General features: G+C 44.3%; 1 protein-coding gene across 1 annotated transcript in view; it reads left to right on the top strand.

The window, feature by feature from the left end:
* The window catches only part of ME3 (malic enzyme 3), a 384,512-nt gene that overhangs the window by 352,768 nt on the left and 10,523 nt on the right, over positions 1-21,221 (top strand). Inside the window, exons 11-14 of the mRNA XM_069203992.1 lie at positions 3,790-3,895; positions 14,644-14,786; positions 16,249-16,422; positions 21,102-21,200. Coding sequence (XP_069060093.1) covers positions 3,790-3,895; positions 14,644-14,786; positions 16,249-16,422; positions 21,102-21,200 — 522 coding nt within the window. The remainder of the gene's footprint in view (positions 1-3,789; positions 3,896-14,643; positions 14,787-16,248; positions 16,423-21,101; positions 21,201-21,221) is intronic.

Here is a 21,221-nt window from a genome sequence, read left to right as displayed (position 1 = left end):
CATACTCATCAACACCCGCTCTACACGCAAGCACGCCATCTGGGACCTGCTCGACTCCACCGCCCCAGACGTAGCCTTCCTGACCGAAACCTGGTGGAATGACTCCTCGGCACCCAACATCGCAATAGCCATCCCGGACGGCTACAAGATCATCCGTAGGGACCGCAACAACGGAATCGGAGGAGGCATAGCCATCGCCCACAAATCCTCCCTAAAGGTCGACACCCACACTGACGACTCCCTCAAGACCACCGAACACCTACACTTCCACACCGACCCCAACACCACTCTCAGAGGAACGCTCATCTACAGACCCCCCGGACCACGAGCACCATTCAGCGAATCCCTCACCGACCTCACCAGCACCCACGCACTCACCTCAACGGATTACATCCTCCTCGGGGACCTAAAATTCCACCTGGAGAACAACGACAGCAACTCCACTACCCTGATCGACAACCTCACCAACCAGGCCTCAGACAACTCGTCAGCACACCAACCCACATCGCTGGCCACACGCTTGATCCCATCTTCTCCTCAGGCGCCCACGTCACCTTCAACCATACCACCGTAACCCACTGGACCGACCACCACTGCATCCACTTCACCTACAAGAAACATACCGAGCACCATCGCACCCAACAACCACCCCGCCGATGCTGGAGCAAAGTTATGGAAGACCAGCTTACCAACGCCCTCGCCCAGAACCTACTCCCCGACTCCACCGACCCAGACACCGCCGCCAACAACCTCACCCTGTGGATCGATGACTGCGCCAACACCCTCGCGCCACTCAAAAAGCCCACCGACAACCAAGCCAGAAGAAAAGCCGCCTGGTTCACCGACGAGCTCCTAAATTCCAAACGCGACTGTCGGAAGCTAAAAAAGGAATGGCTCCTCAAATGCACACCTGACAGCCTCACAGCCCACAAGGACGCCACCCGCAAGCACCACTGACTCATCAGACAAGCCAAACGATCCCACTTCAAAGACCGCCTGGACAACAACGCACACGACAGCAAAGAGCTCTTCAGCATCGTGAAAGAACTCTCCAACCCCAGCACCAACATCCCTCCATCCCAAGAACTCTGCAACGCACTGTCCACCTTCTTCCACCGGAAGATCACTGACATCCACAACAGTTTTGACGCCACTCCCACGCCAGACCCCACCCCCGAACACTCCACCTGTGTAAACCACCTGACCTTCTGGACCAACGTGAATGACACAGAGACATGCAAGATCATGAACTCCATCCACTCAGGATCTCTGTCAGAACCCTGCCCCCACCACGTATACAACAAAGCAGACTCCACCATCGCCCCCCAACTACGGAAGGTCATCAACATCTCCTTCGAAACAGCGATATTCCCTGAAAAATGGAAACACGCCGAAATCCGCGCCCTCCTCAAGAAGCCCAAAGCAGACCCCAACGACCTCAAGAACGTCCGACCCATCTCCCTGCTCCCTTTCCCAGCAAAGTTGATTGGAAAAAATCGTCAACACACAACTAACCATCCACCTCGAAGACAACAGCATCCTAGACCCCTCCCAGTCCGGCTTCAGACGAAACCACAGCACCGAAACCGCCCTTCTCGCCGCCACAGACGACATCAGATGCCGAATGGACAACGGCGAAACATAAGAATCATCCTCCTGGACCTATCTGCCGCCTCCGACACAGTCTGCCATCGCACCCTGAAATCATGCCTCCACGAAACTGGAATTCAAGGAAAAGCCCTCGACTGGATCGTCTCATTCCTCTCCGGCAGAACCCAGAGAGTTCGCCTCTTCCCCTTCCGCTCCGAAGCCACCAACATCATATGCGGCATCCCCCAAGGCTCATCCCTCAGACCGACGCTGTTCAACCTCTACATGGCCCCCCTCTCTCAAGTGGCCCGACAACACAACCTCAACATTCTCACCTACGCCGACGACACCCAGCTCATCCTCTCACTCACCAAAGACCCCCACACCGCCAAATCCAACCTCCACGAGGGAATGAAATCCATCGCCGAATGGATGAGAAACAGCCGTCTGAAACTGAACTCGGACAAGACGGAGGTCCTCATCCTCCGACCCACCCCCTCCGCCTGGGACGATTCCTGGTGGCCCACCGCACTAGGAACCCCGCCGACACCGTCCGACCATGCTCGCAACTTGGGCTTCATCCTCGACTCCTCCCTCACCTTGTCTAAACAGGTCAACAAAGTTTCCTCCTCCTGCTACAACACACTCTGCATGCTCCGCAGAATCTACAAGTGGATCCCGACAGAAACAAAAAGAACAGTGACACATGCCCTCGTCAGCAGCAGGCTGGACTACGGCAACGCACTAAACACAGGAATCCCAGCAAAAGACCTACTACGCCTCCAACGTATCCACAACGCCTCCGCCCGGCTGATCCTCAACGTACCCCGCCACAGCCACATCTCCCACCACCTGAGAAACCTTCACTGGCTCCCCGTGGACAAAAGGATCACTTTCAAGCATCTTACCCACGCTCACAACGCGCTCCACGACACCGGACCAGCCTACCTAAACAGACTCAGCTTCTACACCCCACCCGTCAGCTCCGCTCCACTAACCTCGCCGTCGTCCCCCGCATCCGAAGAAAGACCTCCAGTTGCAGATTCTTCTCATACCACGCCGCCAAGACCTGGAACACCCTCCCCACCAACCTGCGACAGACTCAACACCTACTCACCTTCAGAAGACTCCTCATGACCTGGCTCTTCGACCAGTAACACCAGCTCTCCTTCATCCCCCCCCCCCCAGCGCCTTGAAACCCTCATGGGTACGTAGCGCGCTTTATAAATTCAATGATTGATTGATTGATCTTTGGCAGCCTGGCAGAGTGTTTATGCAGTTCCTCCTGCATCAAGGTAATTTTGTGACAATTCAGAATAGACATAGTATATACAAATTGTTACTATAATGGGCACAATCCTTTCTCCAAAATACGCAGCAGATTGCTTAATAGAGCACATTTGTACTCCGAAATTAGCATCCAAGTCTTCCCAAAAATAAGCTTAAAAACTTCCTAAAATAAGTATAAGCACTGAACATCAAATAGCCTCACAAGGATGGATTACAAAGTACCAATACTCTGTTTTTTATAGTGTTAGCGGACGGTATCTTATTTTGACAAAAGGAGAAACACAATCATTTCATAAAAGCAACATGGCTGTATATTAATATCCTGCATGCATGTTCTGGAAGATACATGCTACGGGTTTGTTGTAGGCCTACATGAAGCTCTGGTGCTCAATTGCAGGCATCAACTTCCAAAAGAAAAACTTCTCACTCTTGTCTAGTTTGTTTTTAACTGAAAATATTCTTTACTTGGGTAGCAAACTGTTGATCCACAATAAAGTGATTTACTGCACTCACTGTTTTCTTAAGGCATATAGTAATAATTTGCTTGTTGCACTCTTGATTTGTACCATTTGCACAAGAGAAGTTCAAAAATGTTTGCACATGATTTCCTCCAAATTAACACCAACAATTATCATCTCACCTAATGTGGTCCCCTCCATGGTTAGCTATCCGATACTGGTTTGAATATGTACTTGTCACCTGTTTTGTAGCTGCAGTTCATTTCTCTGGCACCTTGGGGTCTGGGGTTACATATTATTAAAAGAAGCCTTGTTGACTGTTCAAAAACCGGACACTGGTATTTTAATAAGGAATTAAAGTGTACAGAATTAAGCCGAGAATGAACTGAGCGCCTCTCAGCTGTGACCTTCCTTTTCACTGACTCCAATGTATCATTTGATGTCTTTGAAGGGTCGCGGTAACCTGAACCATGAGAAGGAGATGTTCGCACAGGACCACCCACAGGTGAAAACGCTAGAGGAGGTGGTACAGACAGTGAAGCCCACTGCAATTATAGGTACAGTGCAGTGCATTTTTGCCTTTACATTATATTTCATTTATTAATTTTAAAATCCATAATGATGGGATGATGCTGCTGGTGGTGGAGGTTGTTGGGGCAAATTCTTTGACAATCACGAAGACCTCTTTGCATCTGTTCCGTTTTCTATGCGTTCTGATGGCCCTTCTTTTTGGTTTCGCTGATCTGCTGATGGTAGCATCTTAGGGCCACTTTGAAGGTCTCCGTCTGCTTCTTTGCGATGTAATCATCATCATCTTTCCGATGTAATCATCATCATCCTCTTTCCATTTGCTTGCAGTGTTGTTTTGTTGCTTGTAGTTTGTGTTCCAACTTGCTTACTTCCTGGTTCTATTTTGGTTGCTGCTTTTTGTGGGGTGCCTGTAATTTGGTGCAATCTGTGATACATTTGTTGAGCTGCTTGACATCACAATTCAAGTAACACGATTGTAACTCTGGGGTGGAGGTTAACCGTTAATAGTTCTGCAAACACTGACAAAGAGTGTTTGAGGGAGGGTATAGATTTACCAAATCTCAATCTCGAGATGTTCCACACATGATCAATAATTGGGCTTTTGCAGACCAACATGAGCCATCTCTGAAGGGATATGTCTCATACTTCAAACACCTCTCTGGGACTCTGGTATCCTGGAGGGTTTGACAAAGCTATAGGGGTTTCAGTGTTGGGATTTGCTAGACCTATCCAACATGTGGGAGAGTGGGCCCCACAGGGCCTGATGACCTTTGGAGACCTTCAGCTACATTATGAACTGTCCACCACATAGCAATTCATTATACCCAAATTGCCTATGTCCAAATAAGAGACCCACATTGACCCGGTAGAGTAGGAGTACCCATTTGAATATAGATTCTGGTGGCCCGTTACACAAACATGCTATTTCTCATATATAGAAGACCCTGATGATTAATAGAAGGAACCTAGTGATTAATAGAAGGAAACGGTTGATGGCCCTCCAGAAAAGATGCGAAAAAGACCTGGGGGTCATAGATAATGAGGAGGACTGGACAGATGCATGTAAATATCCCGGGAGGCCGCTGTTAGGACAGGCTTTCAGTTAGTACAACTTAGAATATGTCATAGACCCTACTTCACAAGAACAACACTATACAAAATTGGAAAGACTGCTAACAATAGATGCATGTGTAAATGTATGCAGGAAGTTTTTCGGAGACGCACCTTGTGGCATTGTCAATGGGGAAGGCTGTTCTGGAAAGGTGTAACAAGGCGCCTTTCGAGAGTGTTGGGGTATGAGATGGGCATTACTTAAACCCGAGGTGGTTCTCCTAGGTATATGGAGGTAACAGACCTTATCCACATTCAATCTACTATTTTGTAACACCACCCGGACGGTGGCAATTGAGACATAGTTAAGCTATGGGCTAGTGAGCTCCTGCTGAGGGTGGATAGATGAACCCAGAATGTGTATGCTGGCAGAGGAAGCAATTAAAGTGCAAGGGTCCCCCTGACAATTCACAGGATTGGGGATCAGTGGCACAAACACAGAAAAGGGGGTTTGAGATTAACCAAGGGCTTCATATATGTTAAGAGGCAAGGAAGGTAGATGAAGGTGAATAGGGACAATGCCAAATGAGCTACTTATGTGGACCAACATGGAAGTTCCCTGATGCTAACAGTGTAAGAGACTTGTCCTATAGATATATTCACAACCATGTTACTATGTATCTAGTATATGCCTGTGATGTTTGATTGTTCTATCAGTGTCTATATTAAACATAACTCAATATAGTGAACATGTCAACTCTATAAGAAGAATTAAAAAAAAAATAAGCCTTTGTCCCCAAAAATAGGTACCTGTGTCCAGCACTTGCAACTGTTGGAACAAACTAAGCATTTCTCTCTTGGCACTAAAAGAACATGTCTCAACATTACAGGGCAGGAAACAAAATAGTGGTGCTAAAGACCCAAGTTCTTAGCTGTTTTCCGAAAAGCGGGTCCGGATATATCAAAAGAAGCAGCTTTCCATGAATCAGCTATGAGGGTGTGAAAGGATTCACTATCAAATCAACTATCTCTTCAAGAAGAGATTTTCAGAGGAGAACCTCCTGGTGGTGAACCTCTGTGTTCTGCTAAGGTGGTGAGGGGTAAGCCCATGGCACTAAAATACTGGGTCGGAAGTGAAGATGGCACACTTTAAAAAATAAAATGTTTCTCTACCGAAAGCCAGTGGTAGCTGGTCAAGATGAGATGAAATACAAGTAAACCCATAAAGTCCCAAATTGTTCACAGCTACAATATACTGGATGAGCTCGGGGCTCATAAGCAGAGTTCGGGGAGTCCCACATAAAGTGCGTTGCTGCAATCAAATCAAGGTAACCATCTTAAGATGGTCTAATAGGGGCTGAGGGTGACCTTCTGAAGAATTGTCAATCAAGTAGGAGTGGCCTGATTAGGTTGAGTGATCGTTTTTTTAGGATGTATGGCCAATGCTATCCTATATGTCACCCTACAGGGCTGTACTCAGGTGAATCTTGGAACATAAACAGATCTTTTATTATAATGTTTACGTTCTTTTGATAGGATGGGATTGTAGTGCCAGACAACCTTGCTGTGATATGTCTGGTCCACAGTTTCATTGGTTCTGGCTGTGAGAGCAAAACTAGACAACTCCTTGGGATGAAACCCTTGGTTGCGGAGGTTCCAGTCATCAAAACTGTAACAACAAAAAATCCAATGGACCTAAAAACCCACTAGGCCCATCAATGAGGGTCGGAACCCAGTAAAGTTGTATTTGTATGACTTCAGTGTCTCTGTGTCAAAATCCGTGGTGACCGGTGTTCAGTGAAGGATACTAATGATTTTTTTCTTCTTCATCAACTGAGATCCCAGCTGATCAAGCAATGGATCAGTAGCAACTACTACATTCCCCTGTGGTACACATCCTTACGGCGCATATCTTGAAAAGTATCCTTTACAGTCACTTCCTTCCAGGGCTGTGGGCTCCTTCAGGACTAGGGACACCGAATAGGTGACAAGGCTCCTCCGGTTAGCAATGGAATCTGGATCTGTGGGGGAAGGGGCCAACTCCAACGTAAAAAACAAAAACCATCTCAAGAACGGAAAGAGATGGCTCAAGGGGTTCTAGAATTTGGGTGGTTTGCTGCAGACTGTGGATGCGGATCCCACAATCGGGGTGTGAAGGCACAGGCTCCAGGAAACATGAAGCTGAGCTATACTAGCACCATAAGTCTGGGAGGCGTGTTTGGGAAATTGCAGGCTTATTCTTAGAACAGCGAATTTTTCCCTTTCTGTTAATTTTAAACCCGTAAATTTTTAAGTCAAGCTTTGAGATCACTTTGGTTGCTTGAGCAGCCTTACATGTTCCCAAAAAATAATAATAAAACAACCACACATACACATTCAGGAATTGTCGGTCATCTCTCTTTATCCACTGATCCTTCCTAGTGTCCTTCACGTTTATCTTCAGCATACAGCAGTCATGCAATGTGAGTGACGGCATTTTGAAGACCACCTGTGAATTCATGCCTGAAAAGAGTGCATTTTGCTGGTAGGGCGAGTGTACCTTCCCTGCTAGGTCAACCTGTTATTTTAATAGGTTTGATAAAACTTTTTTTGCATATTGCTCATGTTTGCAAAATGCATAATTATAAGCCATTGCACGTTCTCCAAGGCCATGCCTATTGGCTTTACCAATGTTTATCTGACTCCTGACTTGCAGTTTTTCCCATATTTATTTAATATTGTATTTAGTGAGCTGAGTGATGGTCAGTAGGCTTGGCTTACTTATTATGAAAAGCATGTGTTAAAGGCAGTGGTCTTTTAACAAACGATTTGTATTACACCGTGGTTAGAACCTGTAGGCAGGTATTCGGTTAAACTGAAATTCACAGATTATTATGGTAGGTAAGGGTTTTTGGGGTTTGTGACCTACTCGAACAAACTGTGGGTATAGAAGATTTGTAATGTGATCATTTTCATTAGGCCCTCTTAGTAGGGATTTTATGTGGTTTGGGCATCTATAATTTTGTACATATTTATGTTTTTTACTGTGTTAAGTGATGGTTGCCTTGTGGTAAACTGTGTGCTCAATAATGTTGGTCAAAGTTTGTTAAGATGATAAAGCCTCTGGTCGTGACTGGTTAATTGGGAAAAAGTTATACTAGGTGCCTTAGTTGTGATCCGCATTTTAAAAGTTACAACAAGGGCAAGTCACCTCATTTATTTATTATGAAATGTGGGAAAACCAATAAGCCTGTAAGGGTGGACTGTTACTGTACTGTGTTAAGCCTGCAGGCCTGGATTTTGTTACATGAAATTTCACAGAACACTGTTGCAGGCAAAGATTTTGGTGTTAATTACCCCTTCTGAAAAACTCTAGGGGGTAGACGGTTTGCACTCTAAAACGTTCTACTAGACTCTCTTCAGAAGATCTGTTAGGCTTACTTTTGTGCCACGTCCTTTTAATAAAAACAAATAAAAATAGATTATAGATTTTATATAAATACATTAGTAATAAAAAGAAAACGAATTCGATCAGAAAAAAGCTGTCAGACATAGGGCTCTAGTCAATGCCTGAAGCACCTCGCTTGCATCCATGTTCATATTCAGCATTGGGCTTTGGGCACTCAGTCAGGCACTCCACTCGCATCCTTGTTAATATTCAGCATTGGGCAAAGGCTCAGCCTCTTAAGATATTGGCTCTGTTGCCCCATGAGTGATAGCAGTGATGAACAAGTTATTTACCTTTGGTAATGCTCTTTCTGGTACAGACGCTATCTAACTTCAGATTCCTCACCTGTTCCTAGTTGTAGGGTTGCATCTGGAAACTTTTCAGTAGTGCTTCTGTGTTGCAGTAGGTGGCACCCTGCAGCTTCACACTAATGCCATTCCACTCCAGAAATGACGAGCACAGCCTTTATATGCTCCACACCCTGATGTCAATTGCCTTAGAGGCTGTCACCTCCTTCAGATGCAGAGCCCCAATAGCAAATTGCTTGTGAACAGTGTGCAGATTCCTGGACCTGGGCATCTTATTCATGGATAGAGCTGAAAAACAAAGTGGGGAGGATAGGAGGGTCAGTAAGAAATCTGCTGCTAGATAGTCTCTACCAGAAAGCATTACTGAATGCAAGTCTTGCAGATCTAATTTTTTAAATACCCCTCTCGACAAACCTGACTGCAGACACTAGTGACTCATGAACGTTTGATGCAACACCACGGTAGCGGCCTGGCAAATGTAGAGGACGGGGACTGCACGTGCCAGCGAAGTGCTAGCAGTTTTGTGTCCCTTTTAGAATGAACGTGCAGTTGTTATGGAACTTGCTTTTTGACCAGTGCTTAGCAGATCTTAATGCAAAACGATCCAGTGGGAGATGGTTTTCTTCTCCACAGCCTTGTCTTTTTGTAGCTCCATGTTCTTTTGTACGATCAATATAAAAACTTAAAGCTCTCTTGGGGACCAAACATTGGAATCTCTCCTAGAACTTAGAGGGGTGAGGTGGAGCATAGAATGCCAGCAAGCCATTGACCAATGTGAAATGGTTTCACAACTTTTTATGTAAGAAGGATGACCACATCTGCAAAACCAGCTTGTTTGGGAAGAAGGTGGTGTACAGTGGGTTGTCACAGTGAGCTTTCAGCTCACTTACACAATGCACCAATGTTATGGCTATGAGGAACACCGTCTTGAGAGTGAGAAGCTGCAAGGGACAGCTGTGAAGTGGCTCAGAGGGGGTGCACATCAGATATGGGAGGACCACATTAAGGCACCACTGTGGCATGACAAATGGAAGAGGAGGAAAGAAATGTTGTAAACCTTTCATAAAGCGAATACCAGGAGACTTAAACAATGAGGGCTGATCTGGAAACCATAAAAAGGCAGAAAGGTGAAAGGTAGCCTTTAACAGTGCTCAGAGAAAACCTTTCTGGTATAGAGACAAAGCAAACAAAAAAACATCAGATAACAAATATCAGCCTAGTACTGCACCAACCCACAAATTTGTCCCAACGACAGGTGTATACACTTTTTGTCAAGGCACTTAGCTGCCAAAATGACATCAAACACCTCCGGAGGAAGGTGTTCAGCTGCCACTGCTCAATCATCATGATGAATGAGAGTGGAAATTTCAGAGGCCCAGATGCAGAACCCGGCCCTGTTGTTGAGACAGCAGATACTCCCAGAGGGGCAGTGTCATTGAAGGACAGATGCACAATCCCAGGAGTTCTGGGTACCATACTCTCTGTGCCCAGTCTCTGGCTACTATGATGACTTGGACCCAGTCGGTCCTGATCTTCTTGAGAACACTGGGCAGAAGTGGTATTGGCAGAAAGGCATACTGGATTCTTGAGTTCCATTCGAAGCAAAATGCTCTCTGAGCGAGAGACTCCTTGGGAACTCTAACACATGTAAGTACTGACATTACGTATTCTTGTAGGTAGCAAGCAGATCGAGCAAAGTTCTCCCCATTCGTGAAAGACCTTGCACCACTTTTGGATGTAACTGCCACTCATGCCTTGGTGGTCCAACCAGTTTCAGAGGTGCCAGGCCTCATGACAGAAGGTCCGTGCTCCCCACCCCACTTTGTTTGTTGCAGTACCACATGGAAGTGATGTTGTCTGTGGGCACCTGCATCCAGCCTCTCTGATGGACTTGAAGGAAGCCTTTCAACCCCAAGTTGTTGGTCCAGAAGGATGATGTGGAGCCTGACCTCTGTTAAACACCAGTGGCCTCTGATATCCACCTCACTGAGATGGTAGTCTCAAACAGAAAGGAAACATGAGTCACCACTGTCTACTCTGGGTGGGGGTAGGAAAAAGGGACTGCCCCTGACCCAAATGCAGTCCAGTACCATCACTGCAGATCTTTCGCAGTCTCCTCCAAGATCTGGGTAAGGTCCCAGAGGACCCCTGCTTCACCAGCAGGATGAAGGAGGCCATCAGTCCCAATAGCCTCAGGGTCAACCTCACCGAAATCCAGGACAGATTTGAAAGATGAGGATCATAGTCTGAATGTCCTCGATTCTCCTTTCTTGGAAAAGGCACAAAACCAAACAATGTCCAAAATGGTAACAATGAAGGGTAGTGTGTGAGAAGGAGTCAGGTGTGATTTGGCACACTGATAGTGAACCTTAAAGATAACAGGAGGTTTGCCATCATCTGGAGGCAGTTGATAACTGCCTGGGGTGAGCCCGCCTTTAACAGCCAGTCACTGAGGAAGGAAGACTGGGACCCCTGACCTTAAAAGGTGTGCTGCCACCACCATCCCCTTTATGAACACCCAAGGAACAAGCAAGGAATACTGGTAAGAACAAAGGGAAGCACAGCAAACTAGAAATGGTTCTGTCCCACCACGAACTGCAGGTAGTGCTGATGGGCCTGCAGGACAGGTGTATAGAAATAGGCATCCTGTAGGTCCGATGACACCATCCAGTCTCCAGGATCGAGAGGAGCCATGACCCAGGCCAGTATGAGCATCTTGAATTTATCCTTCCGGAAGAAGGTATTGAGAGAGGAAGCAGGTCTAAAATAGGGCAGAGACCTCCATCCTTCTTTGGCACTAAAAAGTAGTGGAAATAACAGCCAGGACCTATTTCTGGTGCAAGCGCCCTCTCAACAGCCCATTTGGCGAAAAGGGCTGACATTTCTTGCCACAACATGTACAGATGATGCTCCATCATTCGTTGGCGGGAAGGTAGAAGGTGCGACAGCATGGAATGGAAGAAAGGAAGTGGAGGGCCTCTTTCGCACAATTTGCAGGACCTACCCATCCAACGTTATGGCCTGTCACCCCAGCTTGAACTGCCCGATCCTGCCTCCCACCAGGTGATTGTGCTCCACTAAGGGTATGCTAAAGTAGTTTGGCACATGAGGCTGCAAGGGGGCCAGTGGACTGGGTGGCCTGTTGATCTTGACTGCTGGAACGGTGGGCACCATGGCCTCGACAGCGAAACTGCTGGACACCTTGTTGAGGTTTGATTGGCTAACTGTATGTGGTGCCTCTGGTGAAATATTGAAAGCAATGATGGAGATGATGTGGTTGGTGAGATGGAAAGAAAAGCCCAGGGAGTGTGCTGTGGTCCTACTCTCCTTGAACTGCTGGAGAGCAAAATCTGTTGCCCCTAAAAAGGCAAGTACCATCAAAGGGCACGTCAATGAAGCATAACTGGACATTGCCTTTGCCAGGCTTGGCAGCGAGTGGCTACACTAGTGCCAATGGCCTGCCTGATGGAAGTGGTGTCCAAGCCACAACAAATTGTGAACTTGGCCACATCATGACCATTGTGTATACCCTGGGCCAGGACAGGGCTTAGATCTTCAGGAACACCAGCAAGGACTTGAGCCACCGAATCCCAAAAGGGAATGGGAATAGTACCCAAGGAGGCAGCTAGCATTCAATGATCTAAGAGTCGAGATGGTGGATGAGAAGACTTTCCAAACGTCTCCACCCATTTTGACTCCTTATCGGGGGGAGATGTTGCGAATGTGTTTGGGTTTGTCATGCTTGTAGATGGCTGCAGCACCAAGGTTTCAGGTGAGGGATGCTGAGATAAAAATGCAGGGTCACCCGGGGCAGGGCAGCAGTGTCGTCCAGTTAGGTGATTGGCTAGGGGCCAGAGCAAGGTTTGGCCTACGCCCCTTACAAGGTACCTGTAAGTGCCTTATTGAAAGGCAAAAGGTGTTCAGTGGATCTTTGACTCTGCTTGAGGATGTCTATTATGACATTGTTCTTGACCTCCAAGGTGGGGAGCTTGAGGTCAAGGATTTCGGGCCCCAGGTGCATTACTATGGGATTAAAAGTGCTGTCTTTGGTGGCAGCTCCTGGGGGCAGGAGGAGCCCCTACCATATGGAGATATCAAGGCCACTAGCTTCTTGTAGGTCATCATACCAATTCGCATTGTGGTGTTGGTGACCAATCTCCTCACTCATGACATAATCATTGTCTGAATCCATGCCAAACAGGGAATGCACGGTATGTGTTCTCACTTGTGCCAGTAGGTCGAGTGGAGGAAGTGGTGCCTCAACTGTGGCCGGACAAGGCCTCAGTCGAGATCGAACCAGCGGGACTCGTAGTTAGAGAGTACACGAGATACCTTGCATTCATCAGTGGAGTTGGCATCGACGTAGAAGGTCCGAGAACCAGCATTGGCCTTAGACTCAAACCTAGAGTCTGAGGTGGCCCCATTATGGTCTCTGAGGGTCCAAGTGAGGCAGAGGACAAACCCAGTGGTATTATTCCAGATGAAGGACCACTTGGCCCAAAGGTGTGCCAGAGGAAATTGGCAAGGATCCAGAGAGTATGAGCGTCACCTCGTGGAACTGTTTGAACTGTTTCAGAGTGGTCGACTGCCCTGGAAGCTGTGGTTATGCCAGAACAAGTTGAGGGATAGGCTGAGACATTGAACAACTTTGTGTGTGAGATTGAGGTGTATGGTGCCGTCCCCGACCTTCTCAAGAGCGTAAGAGTAGTGGGAATGGCCAGAGTCCCACTTAGATTTCTTGAGCTTTTTCTTCTTCTTGCCTGACTACTTTGTCTAAAACGAAGACTGACCTCTGCAATGGCTCCTGTGACTTCTGGATCTGGAATGGACCCGGGACCAAACTTTTAATTTGGAACAGATTTGTTGCTGAATCTCAGTGCTTGACAATGTAACGTTTCACCTATCAGTCTCATATGGCCTTCCGGGTTCATCAATGCACAATCATTTCAGGCCTTAGAATCGTAATTTAACACAGGCAAGTCTGATGATCTGTCATAGATTTGTTTGTGAAAGTCCTTACAGGGCTTTAACCTGTCACTTTGAGACGTGACATTTACCCTTTCACACTGAATATTTTAGAAGAGGTAAGGGTCTGCTTCTGGTGGCGCTGAAGGAAAGGAACAGACATATGCATGTGAAAGTGGCTCCTAAATAGGCTCTGCACATCATTTTCAAAGCAAGAAGGCATCAGTGCAGACCTGCATTGTACCAGCAGGCAGAGATACTGCTGAAAAGGTTTACCGATCCAGACTGACGCCTGGGGAAATACTCAAAATTTGAGGAATCTGTAGCTAGAAGTCTCTTTTGGAAGTTATTTTTCTAATCGGACACAAATACCTGAAAATCGCGGTTTCAGACAGAACTGACAAGCCAGTCCTTCAGTTTTCCATGTTTTCTTCTCCTATCTTTCTCTTCTTTTTATTTTCATTATTTCTGGAGCATCCTACAGCTCCCCAGACGGTGCGAACAGGCTGCTCGTCTTTCATTTACTCTGCAGTTCACCGCATTCTGTAAGGCCACAGTCCCTAGACCAGGCCTCCATCCTGGTACAGCATCGTCCATAGCTTAATTGTTTGGCTATTCCAAGTTAGCCAACACATTGGTCCTAAACGTGGCGGCCACGCCGGTGCTTAAAAGCAGTGAAACATCATGTGCAATAAGGCTACCTATGTTTAATTTTATTTTCTGTTGCAAGCAGATGCCTGGCATGTTTAGGCGGTAGCTTATTTTCTTTTTCCATTTTTTGTTCTTTTAATGTATCTTCCATAAGTTGCTGCGTTTGTGTATGAGTTACTTGTGGTTGTGTGAGTGGATGAACGCAACAGTGTGAATTAATGGGTTGATGAATTGACGATTGAATGCTGCGATTAGTGACAGAGTGCGTGTATGATGCCTTATTGAATGCTCAGACCCACCATTGACTGAGGAGGCATTTCAAATTAAAAAACCAGGCTCAGTGACATTACCAATGCTTGTTTTTAATTTTTAGGCGTGGCAGCTATTGGAGGAGCTTTTACAGAACCGATCCTGAGAGACATGGCTTCTTTCAATGAGCGTCCCCTCATATTTGCTCTCAGCAATCCCACGAGCAAAGCTGAATGTACCGCAGAGCAGTGCTACCGCACCACAGAGGTAATTCACAAACACACACCAGGCTCCAGTGAGTGGAGGACGGCATTGCTCTTCTAGCAGCGCGACTCCTAGCACAATTCATAGACTTTACGTGTTATTTCTTTCTGGATACTGCCAGTTATACATTTGTTTGTTGTGGTAGAGTTTGAATGGGTAGTTCGTTTCTAGCATTAGCGCCAACGTTTTTTGTTTGTACTTTTTGTACGTGGCTGGCACACACAAAACTCTAAAGCCTATTGAATCTGGGCTCCACTGAGGTCCTAACTCCGGATTCACAAAAACTTTACTCAACTAATTTACATTTTGGGGCATGAAAATGCTACAATAGCTAATGACCGACCACGACTCAATTTTGGGTGGGTAATTTCGCCACCATCACTAAAAGTATGTTTAGCGCTCCATGTAAAATAGCATTTTGTCTCTGGAGTACTCCTGGTCCAGTAAGAAACAGACATTTTTTTTCATGCCATTTCTTAATTATTCGGTGGCGCCCTAAGGCTGCCGCCTGATGTTTGGGAGTGATGACTGATTAATCTACATTAAAATTGTAATAAATTCTTCCCTGTGCTGAAACTATGCAAGCGTGTACCACCGTCATCTTGGAATGGGTGCGAGCAGAGGTCTTATATGTTGGACCAAAATACTTTCATTAGGTGTGGCATTTGTGATACCTTTAGCTGTTTATAAGTCGATTGTTTTTCAACAAAAACATCATCCATATTATACATACAAAAAGGAGCATTTGTTCAGTGGGCTTCATCCACTTGTCTGTTAAATAGTCACTCACATTTTGCCCCGCCCACCACAGCATGAAGCATGGGAAGGAGTTCAGCGCACCTTACCTAATGGCACTTTGAGTGACTGCACAGTTTGTGCTCATTAATCACATCCGCCTAAAAATAATTTCTTTCTCTACAGTGCTAAAACTGCTTCAAACAGTGATTTTTAAATGTTATTTGTTTATATTAATTTTAAATACCAACTATTTAATTTACCTCCACTCCTTTTTGAAGTTTGTGCTATTTAAGTGGTGACTTATTCTTGTCTTCTTCACAAAAAATTGTAATAAAATACATGGCACAACTGAAAGGCTTGATTTAAAAAAAAAAAAAAAAAAAAAAAAAAAAATCACTGGTAAAACTGCTGCAATTGTGATTTTTTAAATTTATTTTTTATTTAGTTTTTATAGGAAACAGAAGATGGTCATGTTTTAGTGAGGGCAGATTTTCACATTTCCCGTTTACTTTTGTGGCACATGCTTTATATATATATATTTATATATATATATATATATATATATATATATATATATATATATATATATATATATATATATATATACACACACGCAAAATAATTACCAAACACACTACCATCCAGATTGTCTTGGCTAGTACTTGTTTTTTTCTTTCCTTTGGTTACTTATTGTTTGCACTAAGACATCTTCCTCTGGTTTTGCTAGGGCCGAGGTATATTTGCAAGTGGGAGTCCATTCGATAAGGTCACCCTCCCCAACGGACAGACTTTCTTCCCCGGTCAGGGAAACAATGCCTACGTGTTTCCCGGAGTGGCGCTTGGGATCATCGGCTGCGGAGTACGACACATCTCTGAAGAAATCTTTCTCACCACTGCCGAGGTTTGTGTTGTTTATGTTTGTATGTGATAGGTAAGGTTTTTTACTGAATGTTACAGGTGTAGCTAATGTATCCAATACCACATTCGTCAGAAGTACAGCACAAAACTTGGGCACAAGTCTCCTGGGCACTTCACGCACAACTCAAACATACAACAGTGCAGACTTTGCAAGGAATGGCGCAGAGTTTCTTGAGATCCTTCAATTTAGAGGCAGCCATGCAGGGCACAGAGGAATGAGGATTGCATGGCCAAAATGTCTGCCACTGAGTGGAGAGCTGGCTAGAGCGGTACCAGGGCAGGCCGGGGGACACCTACCACCAGTGGACCCTCATGGACACGTGTGGAGACCAGGAGGGCCCGGATAGCTAGCTTCAGGTGATCAGTAGACATAAGGTGTTTGACCTTCTTGAGAGAGGGGAGGAAGGCATGTGTGGATTCAGCTTCATTGTTTTATGTGTATTATGAACGTTGGAGTAGGGATTTTACCATTGGTGAAAGCGAGGGAGAGAAGCCATCAGGTTCAAGGGATCCAGTAAAGGTGGGTCAAGTTTACAAGTGTGAAAGAGAAGAGGAGGAACCCTGTTTTATTTGGGTTGCGTAGCAGGAAGTCTTGCAGACTGTTACGCAGGAGTCCTAATAATGGTTGAAGCACACACCTGCATTCTCAAGCATCAGATTCCAGGATTCACGATAAACACCAAATAAAGCCTAGGCAAGGCTGGAGCCCTGAGATGCACAGAAAGGCACCGTAGCCTCTCCTGAAATGTAATTTTCCTGTTCTCACCGCTCGGTGCTTTACTCTCGCCTATCTTACACTGACATTCACTCTTCAAAGTTATGCTACTCAGTCTGGTGTAGTGTCAAGTAAAACGTATTCAACTTCTTAACCAGTTACATAAAGTATGAACCATGGCCCTTCACTCAAAGCCCAAAATAACTTGGACCACTTTTATCTCATGCTGACATACATTGTTTTGCAGTCGGATCCTCAGAGGGCTCATGCTATCTACTATATCATATCAAATCATATATTATCATATCATATATCATATCATATACTATATCCCTCTTGTATTGTCGCTGTGGTTTGCCATGCGAGACAATGAACACGGAGCTGAGTCACAAAAAGGGGAAATACAACACAATTATAGGGCAATGATTGATGTGCTTCTTTTGTGGTACTTACAAAACTGCCTTGCTTTTACTTGGAAAGCTGCAACTCTCATAGCTTCCAAATGCACTTCAGTCTGCCACAGCAATGTGACTGCGGATTGTCCACCAAGTAGAAGTCTGCAGCTGGAGCCCTAACATAATCTTTTCTTCTTTTCCATTTACAGGGGACATTTTTTTCCATTGAAATGACTACCAATACACTCCTGCAAAAAATAGGGAAGTTATATTTTGGTTGATGTTTGCAGTACTTGGAATATGCACTACCGTGACACTTCTCTGGGGACATCCACTTTTCTAGCCTCAATCTTACTTTTCTTTTTTTTTTTAATAAGAAATCCCCAATCTGTGAGTACCACCCCATCTCTCCCCACAGCCTACATGCTATTATTTTAAATACATTTTAATTTCTTTGCTTGTTAACTTATACTTCTACACTAACATTTTTAGTTCTGGTGGAAAGGGTAGGTATGAGAGCTACACATTTAAAAATCGATAAAACAAAGTACATCAGTTTGCTTTCACTGGCAGAAGTAACTGTCTGCTAGCTAAACAGACAAAATAAAATGCTTAATCAATAATAATGCCTCCAGCATTTTCAGTGACACAAGGACAACACAGTGTCTTCATAAATACGGATGGGGATTTCGGTACTTCATCTTGCATTTTCAGTTTAGAAGTAGTAGGCGGCATTAACAGTGATTTGCACTATTTACAATGTCAGAGTTTTGGTCGGGCAATTTACCAACCCTAAAAAGGGTAAAAAATGATATGCGACCAGGTGTAGAAGAAACATTTAAAAACACTCCAATTGACTAGGATATCTCTATTTTTATTTAGCTTTTTTGGTGCTAAGCTCCTTTATTTGCAACTGGGCTTGCTATACATGTGATTATTCGTAAATTGCTTAAAAGGTACACATTGTCAACTACGAACAATTGATGTTGTCCTCCCTGCCTTCCATCGTCTGCATAGAAAAAAACCCTTTTACATCAAAGTGGACTTAGCGTTTAGGATCTGCAGGCAGTTACACAAATATGCACAATTTTTCAAGAACTTCCCCTACCATATTCCTGTATCTATGATCATACAACGTTTCAGTTGCTTACAATATTGTTAAAGCATATGTTTGGAGGTACTTCAATCGAATATTTCTGGTCAGCAGTAGCAATGACTTTTTATCACTAGTGATTAAAACAAATTATTATGTTACTACACACTTAGATGGATTTACTTGTACGTAGAACATAAAGTGAAGCAATCTAAAGTACTTTACAAATTGTAGAAACTTGTTAAACATACTTTTTACAAATAATCTTTTTCTAAGATAGTATATTTCCTTTGAGTTAAAAAAAAGTATTACTTAATATAACTATAGGCCCATTCAGAAACTGCCTTTGTAGTCCGACCCATTCAGAAACTGCCTTGTGTAGTACATTAAGTAGTAATACTTATTTACTACATAATGCGATTCACAAACCTACCGCAAGAGACTGCAGCCACGGTCTCTCCTATCTTTTCTGTGCAGAGATCTCTCCAGATGTAGCTGTACGGTTTTGTCGTAAACGTTGGAGGGACAAGGGAGAGAGATTGGCTGGAAAATGGGGAATACCTCTAATTGGGATGGGTTTATGTAGGGACATGCTGATACAAATACACACCAGACCTACTAACTTTGAAGTGTGTTTCACTGTGGGAGGAGGGAGCAAGGTTCTTGAAGGTGTGGGGTCTGGAGTGGAGGGTCTTTGAGGGCCTTACACCTCACAAAGCATGGAGGGAGTTAGAGGGTCAAGGGGTGGCAATGGAGCTTGGAGCACCACACTGCCTAAGCAGACCCACTCCCTTTTCACCAAAAAAGTTACTGAGGATGCAGCTCATGTTCTTTGGGTGTTTTAAAAACCGTAAGGGACATCAGCTGGAACGCAATTAGTTGGATACCTGCTCTATGCAAGGGTTTCAAGCTCACAGTGTGTACCCCACGTGACATCAGCTCTTCACCAAGAGACCATGTGAAGAGAGCCGATATCGCATGTCACACTGTGTGAGCTGGCAAGGGTAACCCATGAATGAATAAGACAATTGTTATCCACAAACTACACTACAGTCCTAAAGGTGTCAAAGAAGGCTCAAATTTACTCCAGCCTAGGTTTAAAGTAAGTCCAGCACCACACATGGCCCCTCACAGGCACTGCAAAACATTCCTATAGAAAACAATGGAGGGACGGAAATAAATTCATACCACATAGGAACTAATATTAAATTAATCAAGTTAGTTTGAGGCTTCAATTATTTATTTGTGTGTGTGTGCGTGCGTATGTGTGTGTATATATATATGAGTGTGTATATATGTGTTTGTTAAATTATGTGATTATTTTAGTTTGTTTTTTAATGTAGTTTAATTAAATTTTAAAGTAGTTAAAATATTTCAACACCTACATTTTAATGAGGTTCGGTACATATAAAAATACAAATGCTAGCTAGTGTGAGATTTTTTGAATAATTGTTTAAAAGTGATTTGTACATTAAATTGGTGTATTTAAATACACTCTTTAATACACATTTAAACTGAGTAGTTAACATGCTATGACATATTATTTTATTAGTTCTAAGTTAATACATATTTTAAATGCACTTACATTCCGTATTAAAATATTTCTTTTGAAGAATAATAAACTTCCATCATTTTCCCTTTACTTTCCCATAGGGAGATATCCACAACAGTGGCAGAGATTTCCACCTACCTTTCCCACTATGTAGGTGTTCTCCGCAATGCTGCACAAATGAAAAGTTGGAAAAATAAGGAGAAATGAAAACCTTTCTCCTTGTTAAGCCTGCCTTGAGGCGGCATATGGTTTTGGTGCAAATCCCTGTATACAAATGTTAGTAGATAAGGATTTTCATCAAAACCATGGGTGGTGGCATGGGAATGGCCATCAATCATGAAACGACTTAACTCACAATAGTGCACCTCATTGTTACGTTTAGATATTTTCAATGCAATTTTGATTTGAGTTGGATAGTAAATCCCACCCCAACACGTTAGGCTGGGTTTGGGTCACAAACACGTACATAGAGTTACTAAATCTGTGCCATAATTAAAGTTTTAGGAGGCTCCACCTCTTGATTTGACCTAGGTGTACATTTGCACTAGTAAATGGTAAACAGAAAAAAATGTAGAGTTACACCTAGGTGTAATAGTAAATGTACCTCTAAATAGGCCTATATGAGGGGATTGAACTGCATCTTAAGATGTTGGTCACTTTCTCTTTTAAAGGCGGTACCTCTTGTATCTTGGTGACATGTTAATGATGGTGAGGTGTGGCGGTAGAAAGATAAATTTTACAAGAATGCTAGTTGAAGCTGCAGTAGGTACAGGTAGATAGCTTACTAAAAAAAGAGTTTAATAAGCAGCGCTATGACAACACTGAGGAGTGAAGAAGCTTAATCTTCCACTGTTTCTTTACTTGTTAAACTCATGAAGATCTCTAATATCTTGTTTCTCTTTCCAAGGCTATCGCCGAAGAAGTCACAGAAGAACACCTTGCAGAAGGTCGGCTGTACCCACCGCTGAGCACTATCAGAGAAGTGTCCTTCAAAATTGCAGTCAGGGTATGAGACTTTATTGAGCTC

The sequence above is a fragment of the Pleurodeles waltl genome, chromosome 8, assembly GCF_031143425.1.
Source record: "Pleurodeles waltl isolate 20211129_DDA chromosome 8, aPleWal1.hap1.20221129, whole genome shotgun sequence".
NCBI lineage: Eukaryota > Metazoa > Chordata > Amphibia > Caudata > Salamandridae > Pleurodeles > Pleurodeles waltl.
This window is presented reverse-complemented; position numbering and strand designations above follow the sequence as displayed.